Below are 23,601 nucleotides of genomic sequence, written 5' to 3' on the forward strand. Positions count from 1 at the left end.
TTTGTACATTATTTGGTAGATCTAGTTTTAAGGACGAGTTCGTTCCCTTCAGATTAGCTCTTTTTTTATTTAAAAAAAGGATTTTTTTTTAATATATTCCTTGTTTATTGTTCTATCTATTATGCGATCCTCTGCTAGTAAAATCTAACTCTAAATGATGTTCCTTTAAATTTTTACTACCTTTACTATTTTAACTGTGAATAGACCTTGATTTTAATGATATGACTGTATAGAATCTGGCCCTGTTGTTTAGAGAGAGAGTAGTCCTTAAAGGACTGCAGGCACGACATGGCCTAAATTGTGCCGATGTGCCTCAAATCAAACAATCAATCAAACAATCAATCATTCATTATCGTCACCTGAGATGAACTCCGATTGGGAACAGGGCAGGAAGGACTTATCCTCCCATAGTGGCTCTGGTAAGAAACTGTGCAGTGTCGTAACTAGCGACTTGGGCGCCCAGAAGGGCTTGACCCCCTGCAATGTGACATTCGACATGAGATAATATAAATTATAAATATTTATCTAAATTCCTAATGGTACAGTATAAGTAAAATTAATGTAAAAAAAATAATCATCAGGACACTTTTATTAAATAATAGGCCTACCCGTTGTTTATTGGCGAAATAATGCGCAAGTGACAAATCTCAATTCATATCGCCGTGCTTTCTGTGCAGCAAAAGTCATCTCTAGCATCATCTAGATTTTCTAGATCAATGCTGCCTGGTGTCAGGACTGAGTTCTGGTCAGCCTGGGTCTCCTGTTTACTGTAGAAGAGAAAAAGGGGGGGGGGGCAATTCAGGTTGTTGACTTCAAAACTGTTATTGTTTTGGATTATTTTATTTGGTAAGATGTTTTTGTTGAATATAATGTAACTCATAATAAGGCAGTGTGGTTGTGTTCCTAGTCCAGGACAGTTGGACTTTTGGATATAGATATAGTCGAAGTGTAGACTCTAATTATTTCTCTTTGTTATCACTATTCAGTCTATGGAATATTAAGCTGATATATTTTTAATTGATACTGGATATTTCAAATGTCTGAACTGATTCTGTATTATAGTACAGATAATGTAATAAACATGTTATATGTCTGTGAGTTGGCATTCTGAATCTTTGTTCTATCGTTGTATGTGTCGTGGTGGTATTGCCCAGGACTTGGGTACATTTATTTAATACACATACGTATATTAGAGAGGAAACGAGTCTTGACACCCGGTATTTTTTGACTCCACGTCAATAGCAAGATTACATGGCAGTGGCGTAATATTTAATGCAAAACAAAAAATAATTTAGGACATTCATTTTGGAGCCCCTGAAATTGGGGCCCGGGAGACTCACCCCACCTCCACCATAGCTACGCCAATGAAACTGGGCCGTCCGGCGAAATGCCTCGTAGCGGCACCATCGTCACGCTCGTAGCCCCCATACAAGTAACTGTCCAGACACGCCCACCCTTATCTTATTTTTTTAAAATACTCTCGTACAAAAACATGCAATCTTCCCGATTTTTCTAAAAATAAAATTGGATATCTCCGAAATGATTTGGAAAGTTCACATCACAATGAAGGCTACACTCTATACTAACTAGATTATCTATTTAAAAAAAAGGTAAAAAGCAAGCATATTGAAATGGGATTTTAGCAACTTTTAAAGTGCTATTTAGATCTAATTAAATCTAATACCTAACTTAATTTAGACTAAATCATGAACTTGATTTAGATTTTTATTTTCGCCTTTTCCTTTTTCACAGTATTTACAATTTACTCTTCACGTCTTTAGTAGGCCTAGTGACTAGATTATATCTAGATCTAGTCTAGTCTTTTATACTAGTGACTTAATTTTCATTTTCAAGAGCTAGAATGTCTAGATCATCATTTGAAGTAACGTCTCGTCTGTAAAGTAGGGGAAGCAGAGAAAGCGATGGGACATGGGAAGACAACATAAAAGAATCGAAGTGCCTGCCATCTAAAAAAAATCTAATAGATCTATTCTAGTCTATAATCTCTATTACTCTATTACTCTATAAACTCTATATACTTTAATAGAAGCCTATCTAGACTTCAATCCAGATCAAGTCCAGCTACTGAGCTAGTCTAGTTTTGGAGTTTCTTCTTATTACTGTAATGATGAAATAGATCTAGACATTTAAGTAGCTGTAGTCAACCAAATCTAGGGCAATATCCGCGTTTAGCATTGGTATTTAGTAATTTACACCCCTGGTCAGATTTCTACCTTGCCTAGGCACTGGATCAAAACCATGAGCATTATTAATAGAGCCTAGAGGGAATATTGATACGTTTGAGACAAACATCTATAAAAAAAAGCTAACAAGATCCTCGAAATAAAGAATCACCCTTTGTGTCAGGATTTTGTGATTTTACCAGCACATAAGAGATACAAGACACCGATAGCAAAGACAAACAGACACAAACACTCTTTTGTTTCCCTGGCAATCAAATCATTAAATAAGAACAATCTGGTATAAACTTTGTCACATGTAAATTATGAGTGCGTCTGGTGTGAATGTACACTTTGGTTTCTTTTAGTTATAATGTTTTTTGTTTGGTGTAATGCACAAATTGTAAGACAAATTTCCTTACGGATAATAAAGATTATTATTATTATTATTATTATTATTAATGAGGCAATTGGCCACATTTAAATCTTTAGACACTATATAGTGTAAAACAGTATAAATATATTATTGTAATTGAAATTCAAAATATTTTTTTAATGTAGTAGGCCTATTCATATAACAAAAACCTATGGTCATACATTAAGTCTAAGAAAATGGAAACAACAGGCGTAGCACCATTAAAAGATGAACATAACATAATACATAATGATAATGAAACTAAAGCAAACATTCTAAACAAATACTTTGCATCAGCATTCTCAGCCCCAGGAGACAAAGACATATTACTGAATTTGAACCAAGTAAACAACATAGAAGATATAGTAGTACAAGAAAATGGAATTCAAAAACTATTAGCCAACACCAAACCAAATAAAGCTTCTGGACCTGATGGTATTCCAGCTAGATTACTCAAAGAACTAAGCAATGAGCTAGCCCCAGTGTTCAAAATACTCTTTCAGGCTTCACTTAACCAGGGCAGAGTACCAAAGGACTGGAAAGAAGCTAATGTCACCCCCCTATTTAAAAAAGGAGAAAAATCTGACCCAGGAAACTACAGACCAGTATCACTTACCAGCATCACATGTAAAATCCTAGAACACATAATATGTAGCAACATCATAAACCACTTAGACAAACATAATGTCCTCACACCATACCAACATGGCTTCAGGAAATATAGATCTTATCTTATCTTATATAATACAGACGTTACTTCAAAAAAGAAGATGATTACGTCCTACGCGTCATGCATTTAGTCATGCATATTAACCAATGACTTAAATTCTGCCAAGTCACTGGTTTTCCTGGCTAGCTCAGGCAACCCATTCCATGCTCTAATAGCACTAGGGAAGAAGGAGTATTTGTACAAATTTGTCCTAGCATATGGGACGAGGAATGTGCCTTTATCTTTGTGTCTTTCAGAGTATTTTATTAAATTTTGTTTTTGTATTTGAAGATTATGGTTCAGTGTTTTATGTATGATTGCTACTTTACTTTTGAGCCTTCTGTCCTGAAGGCTTTCTAAATTTAGTGATTTTACTAAAGGTGTTACTCTAGTCAAATGTGAATATTCATTTGTTATGAATCGCACTGCTCTATTTTGTGTCTGTTCTAGTTTCTTAATGTTTTCTTGAGTTGAGGGGTCCCAAACAGAGGATGCATATTCTATTATTGGCCTAACCAAGGTTAAATAACATTTTAGTTTTATGTTCTTATTTGATTTATAGAAATTTCTTTTAATAAATCCTAATGCTTTGTTTGATTTTTTTGTAGTTTCATCAATATGTGGATTCCATGACAGTTTTTCATTTATTATAACACCTAGATATTTTGCGTTTTTAGTCTGTGTTACTGGTTTGCCATGAATAAGATAAGTGGAATTAATTCGTTTTAGTTTTTTTGTTACTCTTAACAACTGACATTTTTCTGGGTGGAAAGACATGCTCCAATTTGATTCCCATTTCTGTAATTCATCTAATTCTCTTTGTAAAATATCTGTGTCTTGTGTTGTTTTTATTGTTCTATATATTATGCAATCGTCTGCAAATAATCTGACTTTTGTTCCTGAACTAATGCAATTTGGTAAATCATTTATGTAAATTAAAAATAGTAGTGGACCCAAGACTGTTCCTTGAGGTACACCTGAGTTTACTGTTATCGGTGTTGATTTAGAGCCATTTATTATTACAGTTTGTTCTCTCCCTATCAGAAAGTCTTTAATCCACTGATGCAGTGGACCATTAATGCCGAAATATTTTAATTTTTTAAGCAAACTATGGTGGTGAACTTTGTCAAAAGCCTTAGAAAAATCTAGTAAGATAGCATCTATTTGTTCACTATTATCTAAACCTTTTGAAAAATCATCAATTAGTCCTATTAGTTGTGTTTCACATGATCTATATTTCCTAAAGCCATGTTGGTATGGTGTGAGGACATTATGTTTGTCTAAGTGGTTTATGATGTTGCTACATATTATGTGTTCTAGGATTTTACATGTGATGCTGGTAAGTGATACTGGTCTGTAGTTTCCTGGGTCAGATTTTTCTCCTTTTTTAAATAGGGGGGTGACATTAGCTTCTTTCCAGTCCTTTGGTACTCTGCCCTGGTTAAGTGAAGCCTGAAAGAGTATTTTGAACACTGGGGCTAGCTCATTACTTAGTTCTTTGAGTAATCTAGCTGGAATACTATCAGGTCCAGAAGCTTTATTTGGTTTGGTGTTGGCTAATAGTTTTTGAATTCCATTTTCTTGTACTACTATATCTTCTATGTTGTCTACTTGGTTCAAATTCAGTAATATGTCTTTGTCTCCTGGGGCTGAGAATGCTGATGCAAAGTATTTGTTTAGAATGTTTGCTTTAGTTTCATTATCATTATGTATTATGTTATGTTCATCTTTTAATGGCGCTACGCCTGTTGTTTACATTTTCTTAGACTTAATGTATGACCATAGGTTTTTGTTGTTGTCTTTAGATATTACATTGTTTATGTATTCACTCTGCAGCTGTCTGCTTACTTTTTGGGTTAAATGTTTAATTTTTATATACTTTTTGTAAACTCTTTCTGCATTAGTTTCTTTAAATTTTCTATATAGGTTTTCCTTCTGTTTACAAAGCTTCTTTAGTCTATTATTAAACCAGCATTTATTTATTTTGTTTGATGTGTATTTAGTTGGTATTTGATTTTCTATAATGCTTTTAAGATGGTTTTTAATGAAATTCCAGAGGTCATCGACTGGTTGGTTAATGTCTTTTTCTAATAAGAATGTTTGTTGAAAGTTTAATGCAGCTTGGTGTAGTTGTGTTAGGTTACATTTATTCCAGAGTAAGATTTTTCTTTTGGGTTTTGTATTGGCTACTGCTTTTATCTGACTGTGTATTTTTATGATCTCATGGTCTGATAGACCAGGGATAATATCATAATCAACTACTAATCCAGGTCTGTTGGTTAAGAAGAGATCTAATGTGTTGTTTAATCTAGTTGGCTTTTTAATGATTTGATCTAAACTTAGGTTGTGTAAAGTTTCTATGAAAAGCTCATTTATGTCCTTAAGGTTTTGGTGTTTATCTATGGTTAGTGTTTTCCAATTTATATCAGGTAGGTTGAAATCACCCATAATCCAAAAAACTGCATTTTTATTTGTCTCTTTAAGTGTCGTAATCTGATTACATAGTTCCTGCATGTATTCTAAACTAGAATTTGGTGGTCTGTAAATGCTGCCTATTATTAGGGATGTTGATGTGGTATTAATTTTACAAAATGTTGATTCTATATTTTTTGAGTTAGGTAAGGTAATTTCTTCTGCAATAAGAGTGTTTTTTATTGCTAAAAGAACTCCTCCATGATTATCAGCCCTATCTTTTCTAAAAATTTCATAATTACTATTGAAAATTTCTGCATTATAAATTTCAGGATGTAGCCAAGTTTCTGTGCCTGCAATTATGTCTGGTTTCTCACATTCTAATAAAATTTCTAAGTCTGCTGTTTTGTTCCTAATGCTTTGAAAATTTATTACTAAGGTTTTAAGGTATTTTGGTGTTACTTCTTTAGTAGGTTTGTTTAGTGAGGCTGTTGTATTAATTTTAGTAGATTTAGGTTTAACAGGAGTGGATCTGGCTAGTGGTTGGTGAGTTTGGTTTAGGATGTTGTATGGGTTAGAAGTGTCTGCATCAAAGGAATCAAACAGTCCTGATGTAAACTGAGGTAACCCACACGGTACACAGTGCCATGATGCATCTTTGTTGCCTAAGGCATAATACACAGGTGTATTCATATGGAGACATGATGCATGGTACCATTCATCGCAGGTGTCACATTGAATGGCTTTCTGTTTCATGGTGCATACTTTTTTGCAGATGTTGCATCTATCTTTAGATCTAGGCCCTGGATTTGACTCTACATCTCCTGCTATTAATATTAACAGTGATAGGTATTTATTTCTGCTGTGTCTGATTGAGAACTTCCATTTGTGATGGGTAATCTTCTTTAGTGTTATGGATGTGTATGTTAGGTTATTTTTTAAGTTCTTTGATCTAAAGTGTGATGATTGATTATGACTGTTGTTTCTTTTTTAAGTTTAGTGTTGACTAAGGTAGATCTGGTTCTGTGTTCAGCTAGTATGTATTTAGTAATTATTAGGATAAATAGCCAGAGCAATTTCATGATGACTTGTTGATTTTAGTTTTTAAAGGGGTCTAGTCTAAATCTAGTTTAAGGTTTACAATGCCTAATTTATGTCTAAATCTAAGTTGAAAGCTAATTTACAATGACAATTAAATCAAATGAAATGGTTTATTAAATTCAAAATATGGACCTAGACTAGATCTAATTCTAGATCAATATATTTACGTGTATAATTAACTATATAGAATATTACTATTAGTTATGTGAAACACAACTAATAGGACTAATTGATGATTTTTCAAAAGGTTTAGATAATAGTGAACAAATAGATGCTATCTTACTAGATTTTTCTAAGGCTTTTGACAAAGTTCACCACCATAGTTTGCTTAAAAAATTAAAATATTTCGGCATTAATGGTTCACTGCATCAGTGGATTAAAGATTTTCTGATAGGGAGAGAACAAACTGTAATAATAAATGGCTCTAAATCAACACCGATAACAGTAAACTCAGGTGTACCTCAAGGAACAGTCTTGGGTCCACTACTATTTTTAATTTACATAAATGATTTACCAAATTGCATTACCTCAGGAACAAAAGTCAGATTATTTGCAGACGATTGCATAATATATAGAACAATAAAAACAACACAGGACACAGATATTTTACAAAGAGAATTAGATGAATTACAGAAATGGGAATCAAATTGGAGCATGTCTTTCCACCCAGAAAAATGTCAGTTGTTAAGAGTAACAAAAAAAACTAAAACAAATTAATTCCACTTATCTTATTCATGGCAAACCAGTAACACAGACTAAAAACGCAAAATACCTAGGTGTTATAATAAATGAAAAACTATCATGGAATCCACATATTGATGAAACTACAAAAAAATCAAACAAAGCATTAGGATTTATTAAAAGAAATTTCTATAAATCAAATAAGAACATAAAACTAAAATGTTATTTAACCTTGGTTAGGCCAATAATAGAATATGCATCCTCCGTTTGGGACCCCTTGTAAATGAACGTTGAATGGTGTAATACTGGGTTCTTACTTCCTGAAGTACTCTAGACACGTGACGAGACAAACACTATACGACACTATACGACTGACTCAAGTCCGTTCAGCAGACAACATGAAGATTTTATTTACAACATAATAATAATATACTGCACTCCTTGTTAGTGCTACAAGTCAAGAAATAATAATCATATCCGCATAACAGCGGTATCAAAAGTATCCAATACGTTAACAACAAATCACGTCCGCACCTCAGCGGGTAACAATAAGAACAATTACTACTAGCGACACAGGAGCTTCAACTATAGATATCCATTGAAATACGAATAATACTTTAATATCCAATAAGCACATTATGAAATCAGCTCTCAAATATTATTGAGCAACAATCATTAGTCCATTGACTTTCATGCTATATACATAAATACAAGTGTCCAGGAAGAAACGTCCAACCTTCCTGGACCGGGAGCAAGACCTTACTGACTTGACTTGACTGAACTCCAAGTCAACTTTTCATTCTACTTCCTGTTTTCTACATCAGGAATTCCACGTGTCTTTTAAACTCTTAACATGACGTGAACTTTAGATCATGCAATGTCAACTAAGACTGTGACATTACGCCCTTTCCCTCAAAAAAAGATTTTGTAAAAATCTTTTAAAATTTAAGTAATAATACTATTATATGTATAGTTACATCTTTTGAGAGAAAAAATAATATATACAAATGTACAATACGTACTATAATCTCTTGCACATGTCTTATCATGCTATCAAAAATTTTGATGAGACTAATATATGGTCTCATTTGATCTTACAATATTTGAAAAAATATTTGTCTGTGTAGACAATACTCATAGTTGTCAAGATTACTCAAAAAGCAAGTGTTTCTTCTTTACACAAAATTTCAAAGTAAATTCTCAATTTATCAAAAGAATGCTTTCAATATTAATTTTACAACTGAGTGAGCAGCCATGGAAAATGCTCGTATACAAATTTACTTGGTTTATCCAATCAGGTGTTACATAAATGAAAAAAATATTGACAATGGTTACATGGTCAAATGAAAAAATATTGACAATGTTCTTTAAAATAAATCAATGCAAGTGAAATGTATCTATAATAAATATTTATGTTGTCTCAATGGTGTGTACGAAAATAATGAATGTTTTGACAATGCAACTAAATCATAAAAGTCAAGAAAATATATTCTTCAATGATGATTTATCGGGAACGTCTAAATCATCAAAGTCATAAGCATATTAAAGCGTGAAGGTCATTATGATATTCATTTGGCTCATATGTCTTACTGTGAACTCAAGTTGCTTTAACATATGTATAAGTTACAATCCTCTCTCAAAAAAATGAATCAGCTTTTCACATTATGTAACATCAAATATATTACTTCGAGCCATTAGTAGTGCTCTAATAGTCTTCATCAATCAAATACAATGTTCTTTTCAAAAATCAAATATATTACTTTGAGCCATTAATATTGCTCCAATAGTCTTCATGAATCAAGTACAATGTTCTTTCAAAAAAAATCAGTGCTTACATCACATATCAAATATATTGCTTTGAGCCATTGATAATGCTCCAATAAATTTCTCATATTAAATACTATCTTCTCAAAAAAATCAGTGTCTACAACACATCATCAAATATATTACTTCACGAGCCATCAATAATGCTCCATTAGTTTCTCATATTAAATACAATCTTCTAAAAAAATCAGTGATTTCATCACACATTATATATATATTACTTCACGAGCCATCAATAATGCTCCAATACTTCTCATATCAATACAATATTCTTCTCAAAAAATCATTGTTTGTATTACATGTCATCAAGTATATCTCTTCAAGCCATGAATTAAGCTCAAATAGTCTTCAAAAATGATATGTGGGAAAAATAAATTCATCAGTGAAGATCAATGTCACAATCATATCTATACAATTTACAAAGGTTATGTACATTTGAAAAAATGAAAAATACATTTCAATAAATAGTATCACATACTCAGGTTCTAATATGACTGCGTTCTGTTCAAATGGACTCTTGGGAAAAAAAATTTGGACACATATGACCTCTTGAAGTGTCATGTGTACTAATACAATCAAAGTTATATGTAGAATATGGCATCAACAGATTCAATGACTTACACTTGTACTGGCTAATGAGTCCTTAACGGTGCTAGTGTTATGTAAAATAGTGTGATAATTATAGTTGTTGACTTATGTGAACAATGTCATTGTTTAGTTATATTACTGATATTTAGTGATTTTGTGATGGTGTTGTATCCTATTGTATAATCAACAAAATTGTATGTTGTGCTGCCCTATGTCTAGCTTGCTAACTACTAGTGTCATGTGTGTTTCCAGTTCTAATGTTACTGTTTCGTGATGCGTTGTCCAGCCCGTTTGTAAGTATTGGATAGGAATTATTGTCTGGAGTTGAGTTCATGAATGCTACATGTTCGTGTTCATGAGTTTCGAGGGTTGCGGCTGAGTTGTCATAACTGCTAGGGCGTCTATGGATTCTATTGTTGCTGTTACTTTGCCATCTGTTTGAAGTATTTCTGTTGTATCTGTTTCGTTCGTGGCCATCACGTCTGGATTGTCTGTGATAGTTCTGAAAGTTGTTGGTATTGTATTGCTGTCTTCTTTGATAGTTCTGGAAGTTGTAATTATCGTTGTTGGTGTTGTATTGCCTTCTTCTATCGTTAGGACTATAGCTTTGGGTTGCTCTGCTGTTTCTTCTGTTGTCATATTTATTGTCCCGATATGTGCCACTTCGATACTGGAAAGTGCTTCTGTTGATTGATCTACATTGGCTCTTTATGTGACCCTTTATGCCGCAGTTAAAGCAGGTTTTAGTGTTGCTGTACTTGAATTTACTTGAATCAGTGTTAATGGTGGCAGCTATTTGATGGTCTCTTCTGTCGATGGTGTGATTGGGATGGCTGTCTTTGAATAAATTCAGGTTACTTATGAGTTCTGTTTCGTTTTTAATTTTCTTCTCTTTCAGGAAAGTGAAAACGTTGTCTGTAACATTCAATAGTACGCTGTCAATTAAGAACATATCAATGATTTCGTCTGGTTTCTTCATGTCACAGTTGGAGAGTTCGAGCCACTTTAAGATATTTTGCTTAATTTCGAAAATAATTCTGTTGTAATCACCGTTCTTTTGCAATCTGATGTCTCGAAAGAGTTTTCTGTAGTGGTCCTCGGATTTGCCAAAGTGTTCGAGAAGTCTGTTTTTCACAGCCTTGTAGTCAGTCTTTTGTTCAGGTGTCAGGGTGGCTATTATGTTCAGCGGTTCACCTGCGAGATTGGCGAGTAGGTGCTTGGCCATATCTCTGGGAGACATGTCATACGTTGAGGCTATGTGCTCAAATTGCACGATGTAGTTTTCAAGAGTTTCATTTTTCTCATTGAACTTATGGAACTTTGAAACGTATGGTTTGGCTTGCTGTGTCAGTGGTTGTAATATGTTCGGATTCACTTTTGCAGCTTCCAGTTTAGCTAACTCAACTTTTCCCTCTATTTCTTTCATTTCTTTCTGATGCGCTCTTTCTGCCGCTCGTTCATCTCGTTCCGCTACTTCACGTTCTTTCTTCTTTAATTCATCCAATTCTCTTTCGATAAACTCTCTTTTCTTTTCACCCTTCAATTCCATTTCTCTGGCCAACTCCAAGATTTTATCATAGGTAGACATTGTTGATAGGTATGGGCTTAGGCTTCAAGTGTGTATAATGTCAATAAATATTAAATAATCTTCAACGTGTATAAAGTCAACAAATATATAGGATTCCAATCTGTATGTAGTATTAACTGTGTAGTGAGTGCTTAGTTATGAAAATACAAATAATAATGTCTCACTTTGCATGTATCTTTGATATTTAAATAATAGATGGCCAATAAATGTGTTAAGTTTGTAGTCAATGTGTGCCAAATACAATGTACAAATGAGTCAATAGTAATAAGTGTTGCGTCAAAATGTACCTACAAAATAATCAGAGTACGAGAAATGTGTCAATACAAAATAAGTACAAGAGCTCAAAAAATAAGGCTCTAATTCAAGTGATAGTATACATGTACACAATATTATTATTTCAAATATATCTTTGTAACATGTTATATGTGCAGTGAAAAAATGAAATGCAAAAAATAAATTAATAAGAGAATAAAGAGATAAATTAAAGGATAAGTGACGAACACAAAAACAATATAGATAACAATACAGTCTGCTTTAAAAGAAATCAATAAAATAGAAGACTTTGACAGAAGAATCACAGATATGTAAATACGAGACTTACACAAACAAAAAATATGAATACAAAGAGAAATCACACTACGATTGTACAAACATAACTAAATACGACTAAACAAGAAAATTTCTGAATGATCTAGAAGTCCCTACCGAACAAGGCTGGTCTACTCGGACCTTATTAGGACTAGGAGAACAAAAAGAAAATCCCTAAAGATTCCTATCAGATGAAGTGAAATGGAACGGAACAAATAAATTGTGCCGCTTCAGTCTCAAAACATAAGACAGACCCACGCCATCCGCCCTTTAAGGTAACAAATATAAAAAATGAAAATCAATTTAATATGGTTCCAAGAGTTATCAACCACTAACTCTATATATAATCAACTTCAATTACTGCTATACCACAGCAAAATCAATGTACTTTATTAATCATATATCCAATTCTTAATTATTACTTACAGATTCTTTCTTTTGTAGACTAGTGTAGATTCATCCCCTTCTCTCTTGTAGCTTGTCAAATACAAATACAGCTTGAGTAATTCCATAATAATCCATGGGTAAGGTAACTAAGTAATCCGATTGAGAATACACATCAATGTGAGCATCAAAGTAGTAGTAAAATAATCCAGTCATATGCCATAAGATGGCTCAAATGCTCAAGTAATGTCAAAAAATATTTCCGCTTGACCTTTACAATTAACACAAGTCCAACAGGTAATCCAAATAATCCAATAAGATAATCCAAGAGTTAAGTGTAGTAATGCAGGCACGTGTTTCTTCGGCGTACAACGATGACTAGGAGAGCGCCAATAGGTACAAGTTAGTCCAACTTGAACGTCAAAGATCAATAATACAAAAGTACTTGAACATTCGTATAAATAATCCAATAAATCCAACAGTACTTAAGTGGAAGACTTCAGCTTAGATAATCCAAATATGTAACGTCTCTGAAAAAACAGAATGACCATAAGTGAACAGAGGTCTAAATGGAGGACCTTCTGTATAGCAATGTAAGGTGAAACCTCGACAATGCAAGAGCGTGTCAAAAGTTGGTGACGAGCGCTCACGTGGAAACGATGTATCATCTGTCTTCAGGCGACGCCTTGAATTTTTCACCCACACAAATGTATCAGCTGTCTTCGAGCGACGCCTTGAGTTTTTCACCCACACAAATGTATCAGCTGTCTTCGAGCGACGCCTTGAGTTTTTCACCCACACAAATGTATCAGCTGTCTTCGAGCGACGCCTTGAGTTTTTCACCCACACAAATGTATCAGCCGTATTCGGTTTCCGCCGATGGCGATGTCACGCCGTGCTAAATCTCAAGTTGTCGACAATAGTGGAGAAATAGGCATTGACCAGGTTTAAAATATACACGCTATTGATGTTAAGTTCGAATTGGTCAATGATAAAGTGGACTCTAGTAAATACGGGTCAGGTCAACCGGTGAAAAAGTGCAGGCTCAGGTTAGTTGAATGATGATCTACTTGAATACTTGTGACTGGTTTCACTTGAGTGGTGTTTGAGTTGAGTCCGTGCGTGTCTAGAACACAACATACTGGCTACCAAAAATGTAAATGAACGTTGAATGGTGTAATACTGGGTTCTTACTTCCTGAAGTACTCTAGACACGTGACGAGACAAACACTATACGACACTATACGACTGACTCAAGTCCGTTCAGCAGACAACATGAAGATTTTATTTACAACATAATAATAATATACTGCACTCCTTGTTAGTGCTACAAGTCAAGAAATAATAATCATATCCGCATAACAGCGGTATCAAAAGTATCCAATACGTTAACAACAAATCACGTCCGCACCTCAGCGGGTAACAATAAGAACAATTACTACTAGCGACACAGGAGCTTCAACTATAGATATCCATTGAAATACGAATAATACTTTAATATCCAATAAGCACATTATGAAATCAGCTCTCAAATATTATTGAGCAACAATCATTAGTCCATTGACTTTCATGCTATATACATAAATACACGTGTCCAGGAAGAAACGTCCAACCTTCCTGGACCGGGAGCAAGACCTTACTGACTTGACTTGACTGAACTCCAAGTCAACTTTTCATTCTACTTCCTGTTTTCTACATCAGGAATTCCACGTGTCTTTTAAACTCTTAACATGACGTGAACTTTAGATCATGCAATGTCAACTAAGACTGTGACACCCCTCAACTCAAGAAAACATTAAGAAACTGGAACAGACACAAAATAGAGCAGTGAGATTCATAGCAAACGAATATTCACATTTGACTAGAGTAACACCTTTAGTAAAATCACTAAATTTAGAAAGCCTTCAGGACAGAAGGCTCAAAAGTAAAGTAGCAATCATACATAAAACACTGAACCATAATCTTCAAATACAAAAACAAAATTTAATAAAATACTCTGAAAGACACAAAGATAAAGGCACATTCCTCGTCCCATATGCTAGGACAAATTTGTACAAATACTCCTTCTTCCCTAGTGCTATTAGAGCATGGAATGGGTTGCCTGAGCTAGCCAGGAAAACCAGTGACTTGGCAGAATTTAAGTCATTGGTTAATATGCATGACTAAATGCATGACACGTAGGACGTAATCATCTTCTTTTTTGAAGTAACGTCTGTATTATATAAGATAAGATAGGCCTATATATATATTTATGATCTTTCATTAGCTACAATCTATATTTGTAGGCCTACTTATTATTATGATGTGAGGTAGTTTATAAAATAAAGCTCAAAACTTTATCACTTTCTATCTCTATTTTAGCTGTCACATTGGTCATTGAACGCCAAAGCTACAAGCATCAGCTGGAATATTCTGAGAACTGTAGACATGTAGATTAGCCACTGATCCATCACTAAAACCATGCAAAAAGAAGTTAAATTGAGAGAAATTTAAGGTTTGGATTTTGGTTTTATTTATTTAATAACTGAATTTGCTAGACATCTTTATGAACCCATCACAATTGTTTGTTGTAGATTTTCTTTTATTCTTTTGTTTAAAAGATAAGATAAGATAAATAAATGTTCAAATGGCCATATTACCTGACGTAGAGCAATTGAAACATGTGAGAGTTTTCATAACCTTCTTTAACTGAACCAAGGAAAGTGTTTATATGTTAGTTTTGCTGATTTTCTGTCTCACATTTAGTACCCTAATTAAATCTGTTTATAGAAGTAGCAGTCTTCGTATCACTAATGAAGAGATTAGAGAGAGGATTAGTACAGCAATTGGACCCCACGATGACCTGATAACTACTGTCAAAAAACGCAAGCTAAAACTCTATGGCTATATTACAAGCTCCTCAGGGCTCTCCTTCAGGAAACATTACTGGAAAAAAGAAGAGGCAGAGAAATCGATGGGAAACAACATAAAAGAATTGATGTATTTGCTATAGAAAGAGATTCCATCTAATGCAAAAGACAGAGAAGAATGGAGAAAGACAGTCAGCAGATCTTGTGTGGTTCCCCAACGATCCAACAGACTAAGGCTAAGGTGAGGAGTGTGAAGGTGATTATAGTAGACAAAGATATTATATGGTATTGATATGGCATTTCAATACAACTTTTACAGACCTGAAATATCTATCTTTTATCTTATATAATACAGACATTACTTCAAAAAAGAAGATGAATACGTCCTACATGTCATGCATCTAGTCATGCATGTGAGCCAAGACTTAAATTCTGCCAAGTCACTGGTTTTTCTGGCTACCCATTCCATGCTCTAATAGCACTAGGGAAGAAGGAGCATTTGTACAAATTTGTCCTAGCATATGGAATGAGGAATATGCCTTTAACTTTGTGTCTTATTAGATATTGTTTTTGTATTTGAAGATTATGGTTTATTACTCTCATCTAAACAGTTTTCTAGTAAAGCCCTAGTTATTTATGATACTTGGGAGGCATGGTGGTTGAGTGATAAAGCAATTAGTTTCAAATTGGGCGGTCCTGTGTTGTAATCCTGGTGAACACTGGGATTTTAGTTTCTGGATTTTTTGGACACCCAGAAATCTATTCAGCGCTAATGGGTATCCAACATTAGTTGGGCAAAAGTAAAGCTGGTTGGACATTGTGCTGGCCACATGACACCCTTGCTAACTGTGGGCCATAGAAATAGATAACCTTAACATCATCTGCCCCGTTACAGATTGCAAGGTCTCCTTAAATTATACTTTACTTTTGATACTTACAGAAATGTATCATGTACCCCTATCAACTATAATCAAATATGTAGCCCCAAAAATGTGGTAGTTTATAATAATTTGTCTTCCACACAATATATTTTGAACTATGATTGTTTCAGTACTTCTGTTTTTTATTTGCTCATACTATTATAAATATTGTCTTTACCCTTTTATCTTATCAAGGATTGTAGCTCCTATATTATGAAGCAATATGATCTATTTGGCTGCCTGGTTGAGTGGTTTGCATGCTGGATTTATCGATGGTTCAGATCCTGCTCACTCCCATCCCCCATCGTCCTGCATGAGGTTTGGACTAGGAAGTAAACTATCTTCATCTCTGAAGGAACATCCGAAAACATGTAAAACAAACTAAAACAGACCTATTCCTTGAAAATATAACAGGCTAAATCTGATTACTATTATTAGTTCTGGGTGTTTTACTGTGATTTTTAAATCTATCTTGAGTCACATCAGTGTTTTCCTTTGCATAACTCACAAATCAGAGGCTTTATTTTTCCTTCTTTGTTAGTGCTTGAATTGTAAGATGAAAATTTTTTCTTTGCTAGAGATTAAATTGATAGAAATAAGTATTTTAAGTTTCTAGAAACTGCCAAATTAAAATGGAAAATGTTGCCTCATTAAATTGCACAATCCTTTTGTTTTAAATTCCTGAGTGGAAAGGAGGAATGTTGGCGTCCCCCCAAATATTTGCCATGGAACTTATTTGGTGTAACGAAGAGAGGAAATGGTGGTCCATGAACATTATAAAACATTTGATCATAGTTACAACTTTTTTGTGAAATGATTTCAATTGTAGGGTGGAAAGGGGTAAAAGTTTTGTTTATGAAATTATCTTATAAAATAACATTTCACATCTGCTAATATATACTTCCATATTTTAACATAGATTCAATGAAAGTAATTCATTCAAATTTAATTCTAGTTTTTGGACCAGCCTGTATTGATTTAAATGTTGATACAATATGTCTTCCTTAAAAATTGTGGCATTATGATTGCATGTATCCCATAGCTATTAGTAACTGTTTTAAAGCTTAAGTCTTGATTATAACAAATTGTGTTTTCTTGTCCATGTATGAAATCTAATTGAATCACATGCCACTCATTTTCTTTTAAAATGACAATGAATTACTGAGATGTCTAAGAAGTCACTTCCCTCATTTTGATTTTATTCGAGAACCAAAGGCAAATTTTGATTTAGTCTGTTACAGTTATAGGAGCTACATGCTTGTAAAGTTTGAACAACTTTTATTTTATTCTTATTATTTCAAATTGTAGCCTATAATCATACTCAGGAGATGTGGTGGTTGAGTGGTAAAGCGCCTGGCTTCTGAACTGAGGGTTCTGGGTTTGTATCCTGGTGAAGACTGGGTTTTTAATTTCGGGATCTTTTGTGCACCTCTGTATCCACCCAGGTCTGGCAGCACATGCATCACCCAGATCGCGACAATCCTTGGTGGCAGTTAAGGAGGTCAGAGCAGGCAATTATTGTGCAGTGTAGGACAGAATACTGTCCTATTGGGGCATACTTTGCCCAGTTCCACCCAAACTATGACTCCCGATGCCGTCACTGTGGAGAGAGCGTCAAAACAGTGTTGCATGTCTTGTATGAGTGTCCCCAGTTCCGAGAGCTAAGGGGGGACATGTCTGAGCAGTCACTCCACTTGCATGGTAGCTATGAGGCACTACGCCGAAAGGCCCAGTTTCTTGCCAGAGCACTATGGGTGGATTGAGTCCTTCCTGCTCTGATTTTTCAATAGGAGTTCATCTCAGGTATCCACCCAGCCCTAATGTGTACCTTGGAAAAGGCCTATAAATCGCAAGGTCTGAAAGGGGGAACTTTACTTTTTTTTCATACTCATTTCTTTTTTTTTTATTGCTCTCTTAAAATTTTTTTTTCCTTGCTCATATTTGACTTTTACCTTTAGATTGCATTCTGTTCATATTACAATGGGAAACATGTTTTCAAACCGACTGGAAAATGAAGCCCACAGTAAGCCTGTAAGTTTTATGCTCTTTTTGATATGTACCTTTCTATAACGCAGTGTTTCCCAAACTTTGTTCCATGGAACTATAGTATTCCTCGAGGCATGAATAGGTGTTCCACAAACAACTGGAATAATTAACTAGTAGGCCACCACGTGAATTAATCTCTCTAAAAAATAAGCAAAGTGTTTTGCTAAATTCTCAGAATGTGCAAAGTGTTCCATTAAGTAAAAAGTTTGGGAACCACTGCCATTATGAAATCAAATTTAGGATAAATAACTTGAAGTATATTTCACCTAATGCAACACAAAAAGAAATATCTCTTTACTTTTAAACTTGAAAAATTTGTAAATTATTGAAGATTTTCAATCTTTTTTTTTTTACTTAAAATAATGTATGCAAAAAAAATTATTTACTTCTGTTAAACAAATATTGTATTTAAATAACAGTGCTCATTTAAATTAGATAAGTTGTCAACAGTTTATTTCGCACACAAGAAAATATTTTGTTGTCAACTATGTCTTTTTTTTCCCAGGACAAAAGTGGACATGATATTAACGGTACTGATATTCAATTTTTTTTTTTTTTACAATTTAATAAAGATATTAGTAAGTACAAAGTATATAATGACCTATTTAAGTAAGTACAGAGTAAAGAATGAACTGTATCATCGGAGTGAGAAACAGTTTGACAAGGTCAATCAAAAAATTACCAAGTACTTTTTTCATCTCTTTAAATTTGGATAAATATAGTATCACAGGAAAATGTCTAGAAGATATTTTTCTTTTTTTGCAGAAATTTTTCTTTCGTAAAAGAAAAATGTAGGCTTTCGGTTTCATACATCCTAAAAGACTTAAATACCTTTAATTAAAATGAATTATAGATTTTAGAATAGGTAATGCAAAAGATTTTAAGTCAATTGCAAAGTGCTTATACACTCAAATTAAAAATATTTCAATATATTTCAGATTGTCCTGAATTTCCTAAACTAAGTGACTGTCACCAAGATTTAGGTAAATATTTAGTTTATTGGTCTAGCTTTATGACTTGCTATGTTAACATGTTATACTATCATCCAATAATGTGAAAAGAAAATTGAGTCAGTAATATAATAATGTCTTTGTAATTCCAGAATGTCTTGATGTCATCAATGACCAAGATAATGATGCAGGTAAAATTCAAAGTAAATCGGTTGGTAAATAAATTGGGTATTAGTGTATGATTCGGGATACCTGAACCGACCTAAATGTTGTTGACAAAGCTACATGCAGATTCATCTCCCTCGTCTGTATTACTGTTGGTTTACATGTTTTAATGTTTATTTAGATCAGCGGTTCTCAACCTTTTTTGCTTGACGACCCCTTATTATAATCACCCACACAGCAATAGAAGAATAGACAATAACAATCCATAGGTTCGATGGTCTTAGGCGACCCCTGGCAAATCGTCAATCGACCCCCCCCAAGGGCTTCGCGACCCACAGGTTGAGAACCCCTGATTTAGATAAAGACTATAGACTAATTTAACCTTAACTTCTAAGTTTGCTAACTGCAACTTACCTAGCCCCTTACCCTAAACATAATTTTAAAATGTATAGGTTTTTATTATTATTCTGTTCTTTCAAGTAAAGATTGCAGACTAACCCTAACTCCTCAATTCTACACATAAAGCTGGTGAATGGGCCTGTGAGAATTATCTACCCCTTAAGAAAACAAAAACGTTACATTTCCAATAACAAAATACTGTAGATAAGATATATTTATATTTTTATATATTATATATTTATCATATTTATTCTAACTCTTTTCGTTTATATTTATTTGTTTAATTTTTTATATATTTATTTTAAAACTATTCATCTTGTGGAAAAAAGTTCACATACTTGTAATCTACATTTTTATGCAGATTTTAAACATTACAAATAAGATTTCAGTTATCCTCAGTTGTATAATTAAAAAAGTAAAGTACCCCTTTAAGACCTTGTGGTCTATATGGCAGATGATGTAAAAGTCATCTGTTTTTGTGGCCTAAGGTTAACGAGGATGTCATGTGGCCAGCACAATGACCAACCGCCTTTACTATTCCCCAACTAATGTCAGGTGCCCATTTTAGAGCTGGGTGGACTCAGAGGCACCCTAAGATCCTGAAATTAAAAATCTCAGTGTTCTCCAGGATTTGAACCAGGGACTCTCGGTTCGGAAGCCAAGTGCTTTACCACTCAGCCACCGTGCCTCCCCTCAGTTGTATACTTATGCAATTATTTGCATAATTAAATAAAGCTTGATTAAATCAATGCTGCACATTGTGTTGTAAACATTTGATTGTCTTCATTTGCATGTTCTCCGGGTGATTACCTGGTGTCAGAAGAAGGAGAAACTGATCTTGTCAACTCTAAAAAGAATCCAGGTCATAGTGAGTCTTTTTCTGCCGAAACATTCAACTTGAAACATTTACCTGAAGATCTTCAAGACAATGACTTGTATGAATACATTAAAACTGTAGCTGACCTGACAGTTAGAGTAGATGTTACTATGATTAGTCCAAACAGACCAGAGTTTGGGCCAAAGACAACTCAACCATATCCATTTTATAACATGGGGGACACACGAAACTTGCGGACAGGAAGTGGAAGAGTGTGGGATGTCGACAAGTTTCAAGATGGAGTCAAACAAAGTAGACAATTTGAGCTTATTACTTTTGAAAAATTTCGGTGTAGAAAGTGTCAATATTCAAAACAACCCAGCAATGTGTGGTGGGAGTTTAAATTGTACACACCCACACATGTGGTTTTTGATGAAATAGAGGCCAGCCACACAACCTTGAGAATGTTTTACAACAGCGTTGATAGTCCATTTGTCAGTGTTGATACTGTTAGTATTGATAATGCTGGCATTGAGTATGACTTGTGTGTGTTGAAATGTGTGACATGTGACAAAAGTTTAGGAGATAAGTTGATGGAAATCTGGAAACATTACAAAAATGTCTGGGAGAAAGTCTTCAACAAATACAAAAACTGTAAAGATAAACACAAATTAAACTTTATAGTGTCACATCCTAATGGATTTTCTAAGCAGATTACTGTTGGTAAGTGGAAGGATAATCCAGAGCTGGCTAATGCAACTAAGTTTACCTATGTAACTTGTACATGTCTAGGAAGTAGTGAAGCCTATGCCCACTGGGAGAGATTTAGTGAGTTGTATTGGTTCAGTCTTGTTCATGAATGTCTTTTTTATAGGTCCTGATGCTTGTGGCATTTTGCTCTCCTTCATTGGTCAGTTTTTAAGTATATTGCTCCTTCGGTCTTTGTGGTCTATAGGGCAGATGATGTAAAGGTCATCTGTTTCTGTGGCCTACGGTTAGCGAGGGTGTCATGTGGCCAGCACAACGACCAACCGCCTTTACTTTTCCCCAACTAATGTCAGGTACCCATTAGAGCTTGGTGGACTCAGAGGCGCCCAAAGATCCCAAAATAAAAATCCCAGTCTTCACCAGGATTCGAACCCGTGACCCCCGGTTTGGAAGTCATGCGCTTTACCGCCACACCAGACTCACTCAGTTTATATCTGATAGTTGAATTGTATTTAATGACTTGATTGCCAGGGGAACAAAAGAGTTTTGTGTCTGTTTGTCTTTGCTATCAGTGTCTTGTATCTCTTTTGTGATAGTAAAGTCACAAAATCTTGACCCATAGGGTGATTATTTATTTGTAAAATTTTTTTTAGCTTCTTGTGTTTGTTTTTTTCAAACAGCTGTGAACTTTATTTTTATTTTCAATGTTCAGATTGTAAAATATTGCAGGTGGGAGCATGATAAATCATGCATTTACAAATTATTAGTTCTAATGTAATTTTCTTTGATTTTGCAAAAATTATTTATTTCTAATAAACTGAACAAAAAATACTATATAACAACAATGTCTATTGAGATTTTGTATTCATATATTAGCACACTTGTTTGTAATTGCAGATGTTTTTAACATTTACAACATTGAAAAACAACAGAGGTCAGTTTTGGAATAAAGATGGTCTGAGAGAACCAGAAGATTATCTCCCCTAATATTGTAGAAGAATATATTTATTAATTTACAAAATTCCATGCATTTTAGATCTAAATAAATACAACAAAACCAATTCAGTTTATTAATGTGTTTCAAATCTAATTTTTAGAATTAGATATAATCATTTAAAGATTTAAAAAAAAAAAGGATTTGGTATGATATAAGATGAAAGTCTTGGAGTTAAGGTTGTGGAGAAGTTTATTAAATATAGCACTTCAAAATTAAAACATTTTGTTTTTTTAACTCTTTCTCTCCGTAATTATTTACCACATTCTGGTGGAATCAACGTTGGTATCGTCAGTTAGGAGAGAAAGAGTTAAGCAAGTGACTAAAAGTACATTTTTAAAAAAGATATAAAGATATATTGATTGATGTTCAACAAAGGTTTAGGTTTATACCTGTTTTGTTTTAAATGTTTTTCATGAGCCTGTTAAATTCTCAGCTTTTAGAATGTTCAGAATTAAAAATGAAAATTTTGCCTCATCATATTGCATTATCCTGGGAGAGGAGGGAACAATGCTAGCCTCCCCCTGCACAGTCAATATTACCATGGAACCAATTTTGTCTAGAGGAAAGGAAATGGTGGTCCATTAACATTCCAAAACCGTTAGCACTCTGTTCTGTTTTATTTTTACTAATGATCTATTTCTTTATTTGCATGTCGACCTGTTCAACATGGTGAATTTAGATTTGGCGACACACCAGCGTAACATGTTTTAAAATGATAATCAAATATCTAATTTGCATCTCAAGAGATTATCTTTCCCTTTGCAGCCTCTTTTGTGACTAACGAGACCAATACTTGATACACAGCTGCGGTCACAGGTTGGGCATCTGTAATCACTAGGCACTATTCACCCTTCTGTCTGCTACTGTTGTGTATGGCATCTGCAATCTAGGACCCCTCCTTTACACTCGCTCTCCATGTGGATCAATAGAATCTATTTATTTCTGTAAAAAATTCTCAAAACATACTCCCCACCGACCACTAAAACTGTTACAGTAGGTACAGTGGAAAAGATTATTGGCACATCCCTTTGATATTCACTAGATATTCACAAGTGAACCTAAATGATTTAAAATTAATTTCCCTTTTTTTTTTGTAATTATTAATTTTGAGTAAAAAAAAAAGGAACACAAATGTAATAGTCAATATAGTCATTGAACATGTTTATTTTGTCTTCTCCATTATATAACACACAAATGTGACATTAAAAACAAGTCATTATAAATTAGAAACTTACTTATAAATTCAGGTTCACTTTATTTGCATATCATTCTAAATGATA

The 23,601-nt window shown here is 33.9% G+C and overlaps 2 protein-coding genes across 2 annotated transcripts in view; one reads left to right on the forward strand and one right to left on the reverse strand.

Moving 5' to 3' along the window:
- The first annotated feature begins 15,463 nt into the window (after positions 1–15,463).
- Positions 15,464–22,162, forward strand: LOC106075270 (uncharacterized). The gene is made up of 6 exons (XM_056038820.1): positions 15,464–15,560; positions 18,198–18,270; positions 18,791–18,815; positions 19,224–19,268; positions 19,388–19,425; positions 20,601–22,162. The coding sequence occupies exons 2-6, from the start codon at positions 18,220–18,222 to the stop codon at positions 21,495–21,497; spliced, it is 1,056 nt and encodes a 351-aa protein (XP_055894795.1). The 5' UTR covers positions 15,464–15,560; positions 18,198–18,219; the 3' UTR covers positions 21,498–22,162.
- Positions 22,163–23,225: 1,063 nt separating this feature from the next.
- LOC106075269 (cell death abnormality protein 1-like) overlaps positions 23,226–23,601 on the reverse strand; it is a 21,199-nt gene continuing 20,823 nt past the window's right edge. Inside the window, exon 13 of the mRNA XM_056038033.1 lies at positions 23,226–23,601. This exon is cut by the window's right edge and continues 455 nt beyond it. The gene's annotated coding sequence lies outside the window, so the exon portion shown is untranslated.

Source organism: Biomphalaria glabrata, chromosome 8, assembly GCF_947242115.1.
Source record: "Biomphalaria glabrata chromosome 8, xgBioGlab47.1, whole genome shotgun sequence".
Classification (NCBI taxonomy): domain Eukaryota; kingdom Metazoa; phylum Mollusca; class Gastropoda; family Planorbidae; genus Biomphalaria; species Biomphalaria glabrata.

Excerpts from the sequence above, each read along its gene's own strand:
- LOC106075270 (XM_056038820.1), top strand. The coding sequence starts at position 18,220 with ATGGGAAACATGTTTTCAAACCGACTGGAAAATGAAGCCCACAGTAAG. Across the intron at positions 18,816-19,223 it reads AAGTGGACATGATATTAACG|ATTGTCCTGAATTTCCTAAA; the intron begins GTACTGATATTC and ends AATATATTTCAG. Across the intron at positions 19,426-20,600 it reads ATGACCAAGATAATGATGCA|GGTGATTACCTGGTGTCAGA; the intron begins GGTAAAATTCAA and ends GCATGTTCTCCG.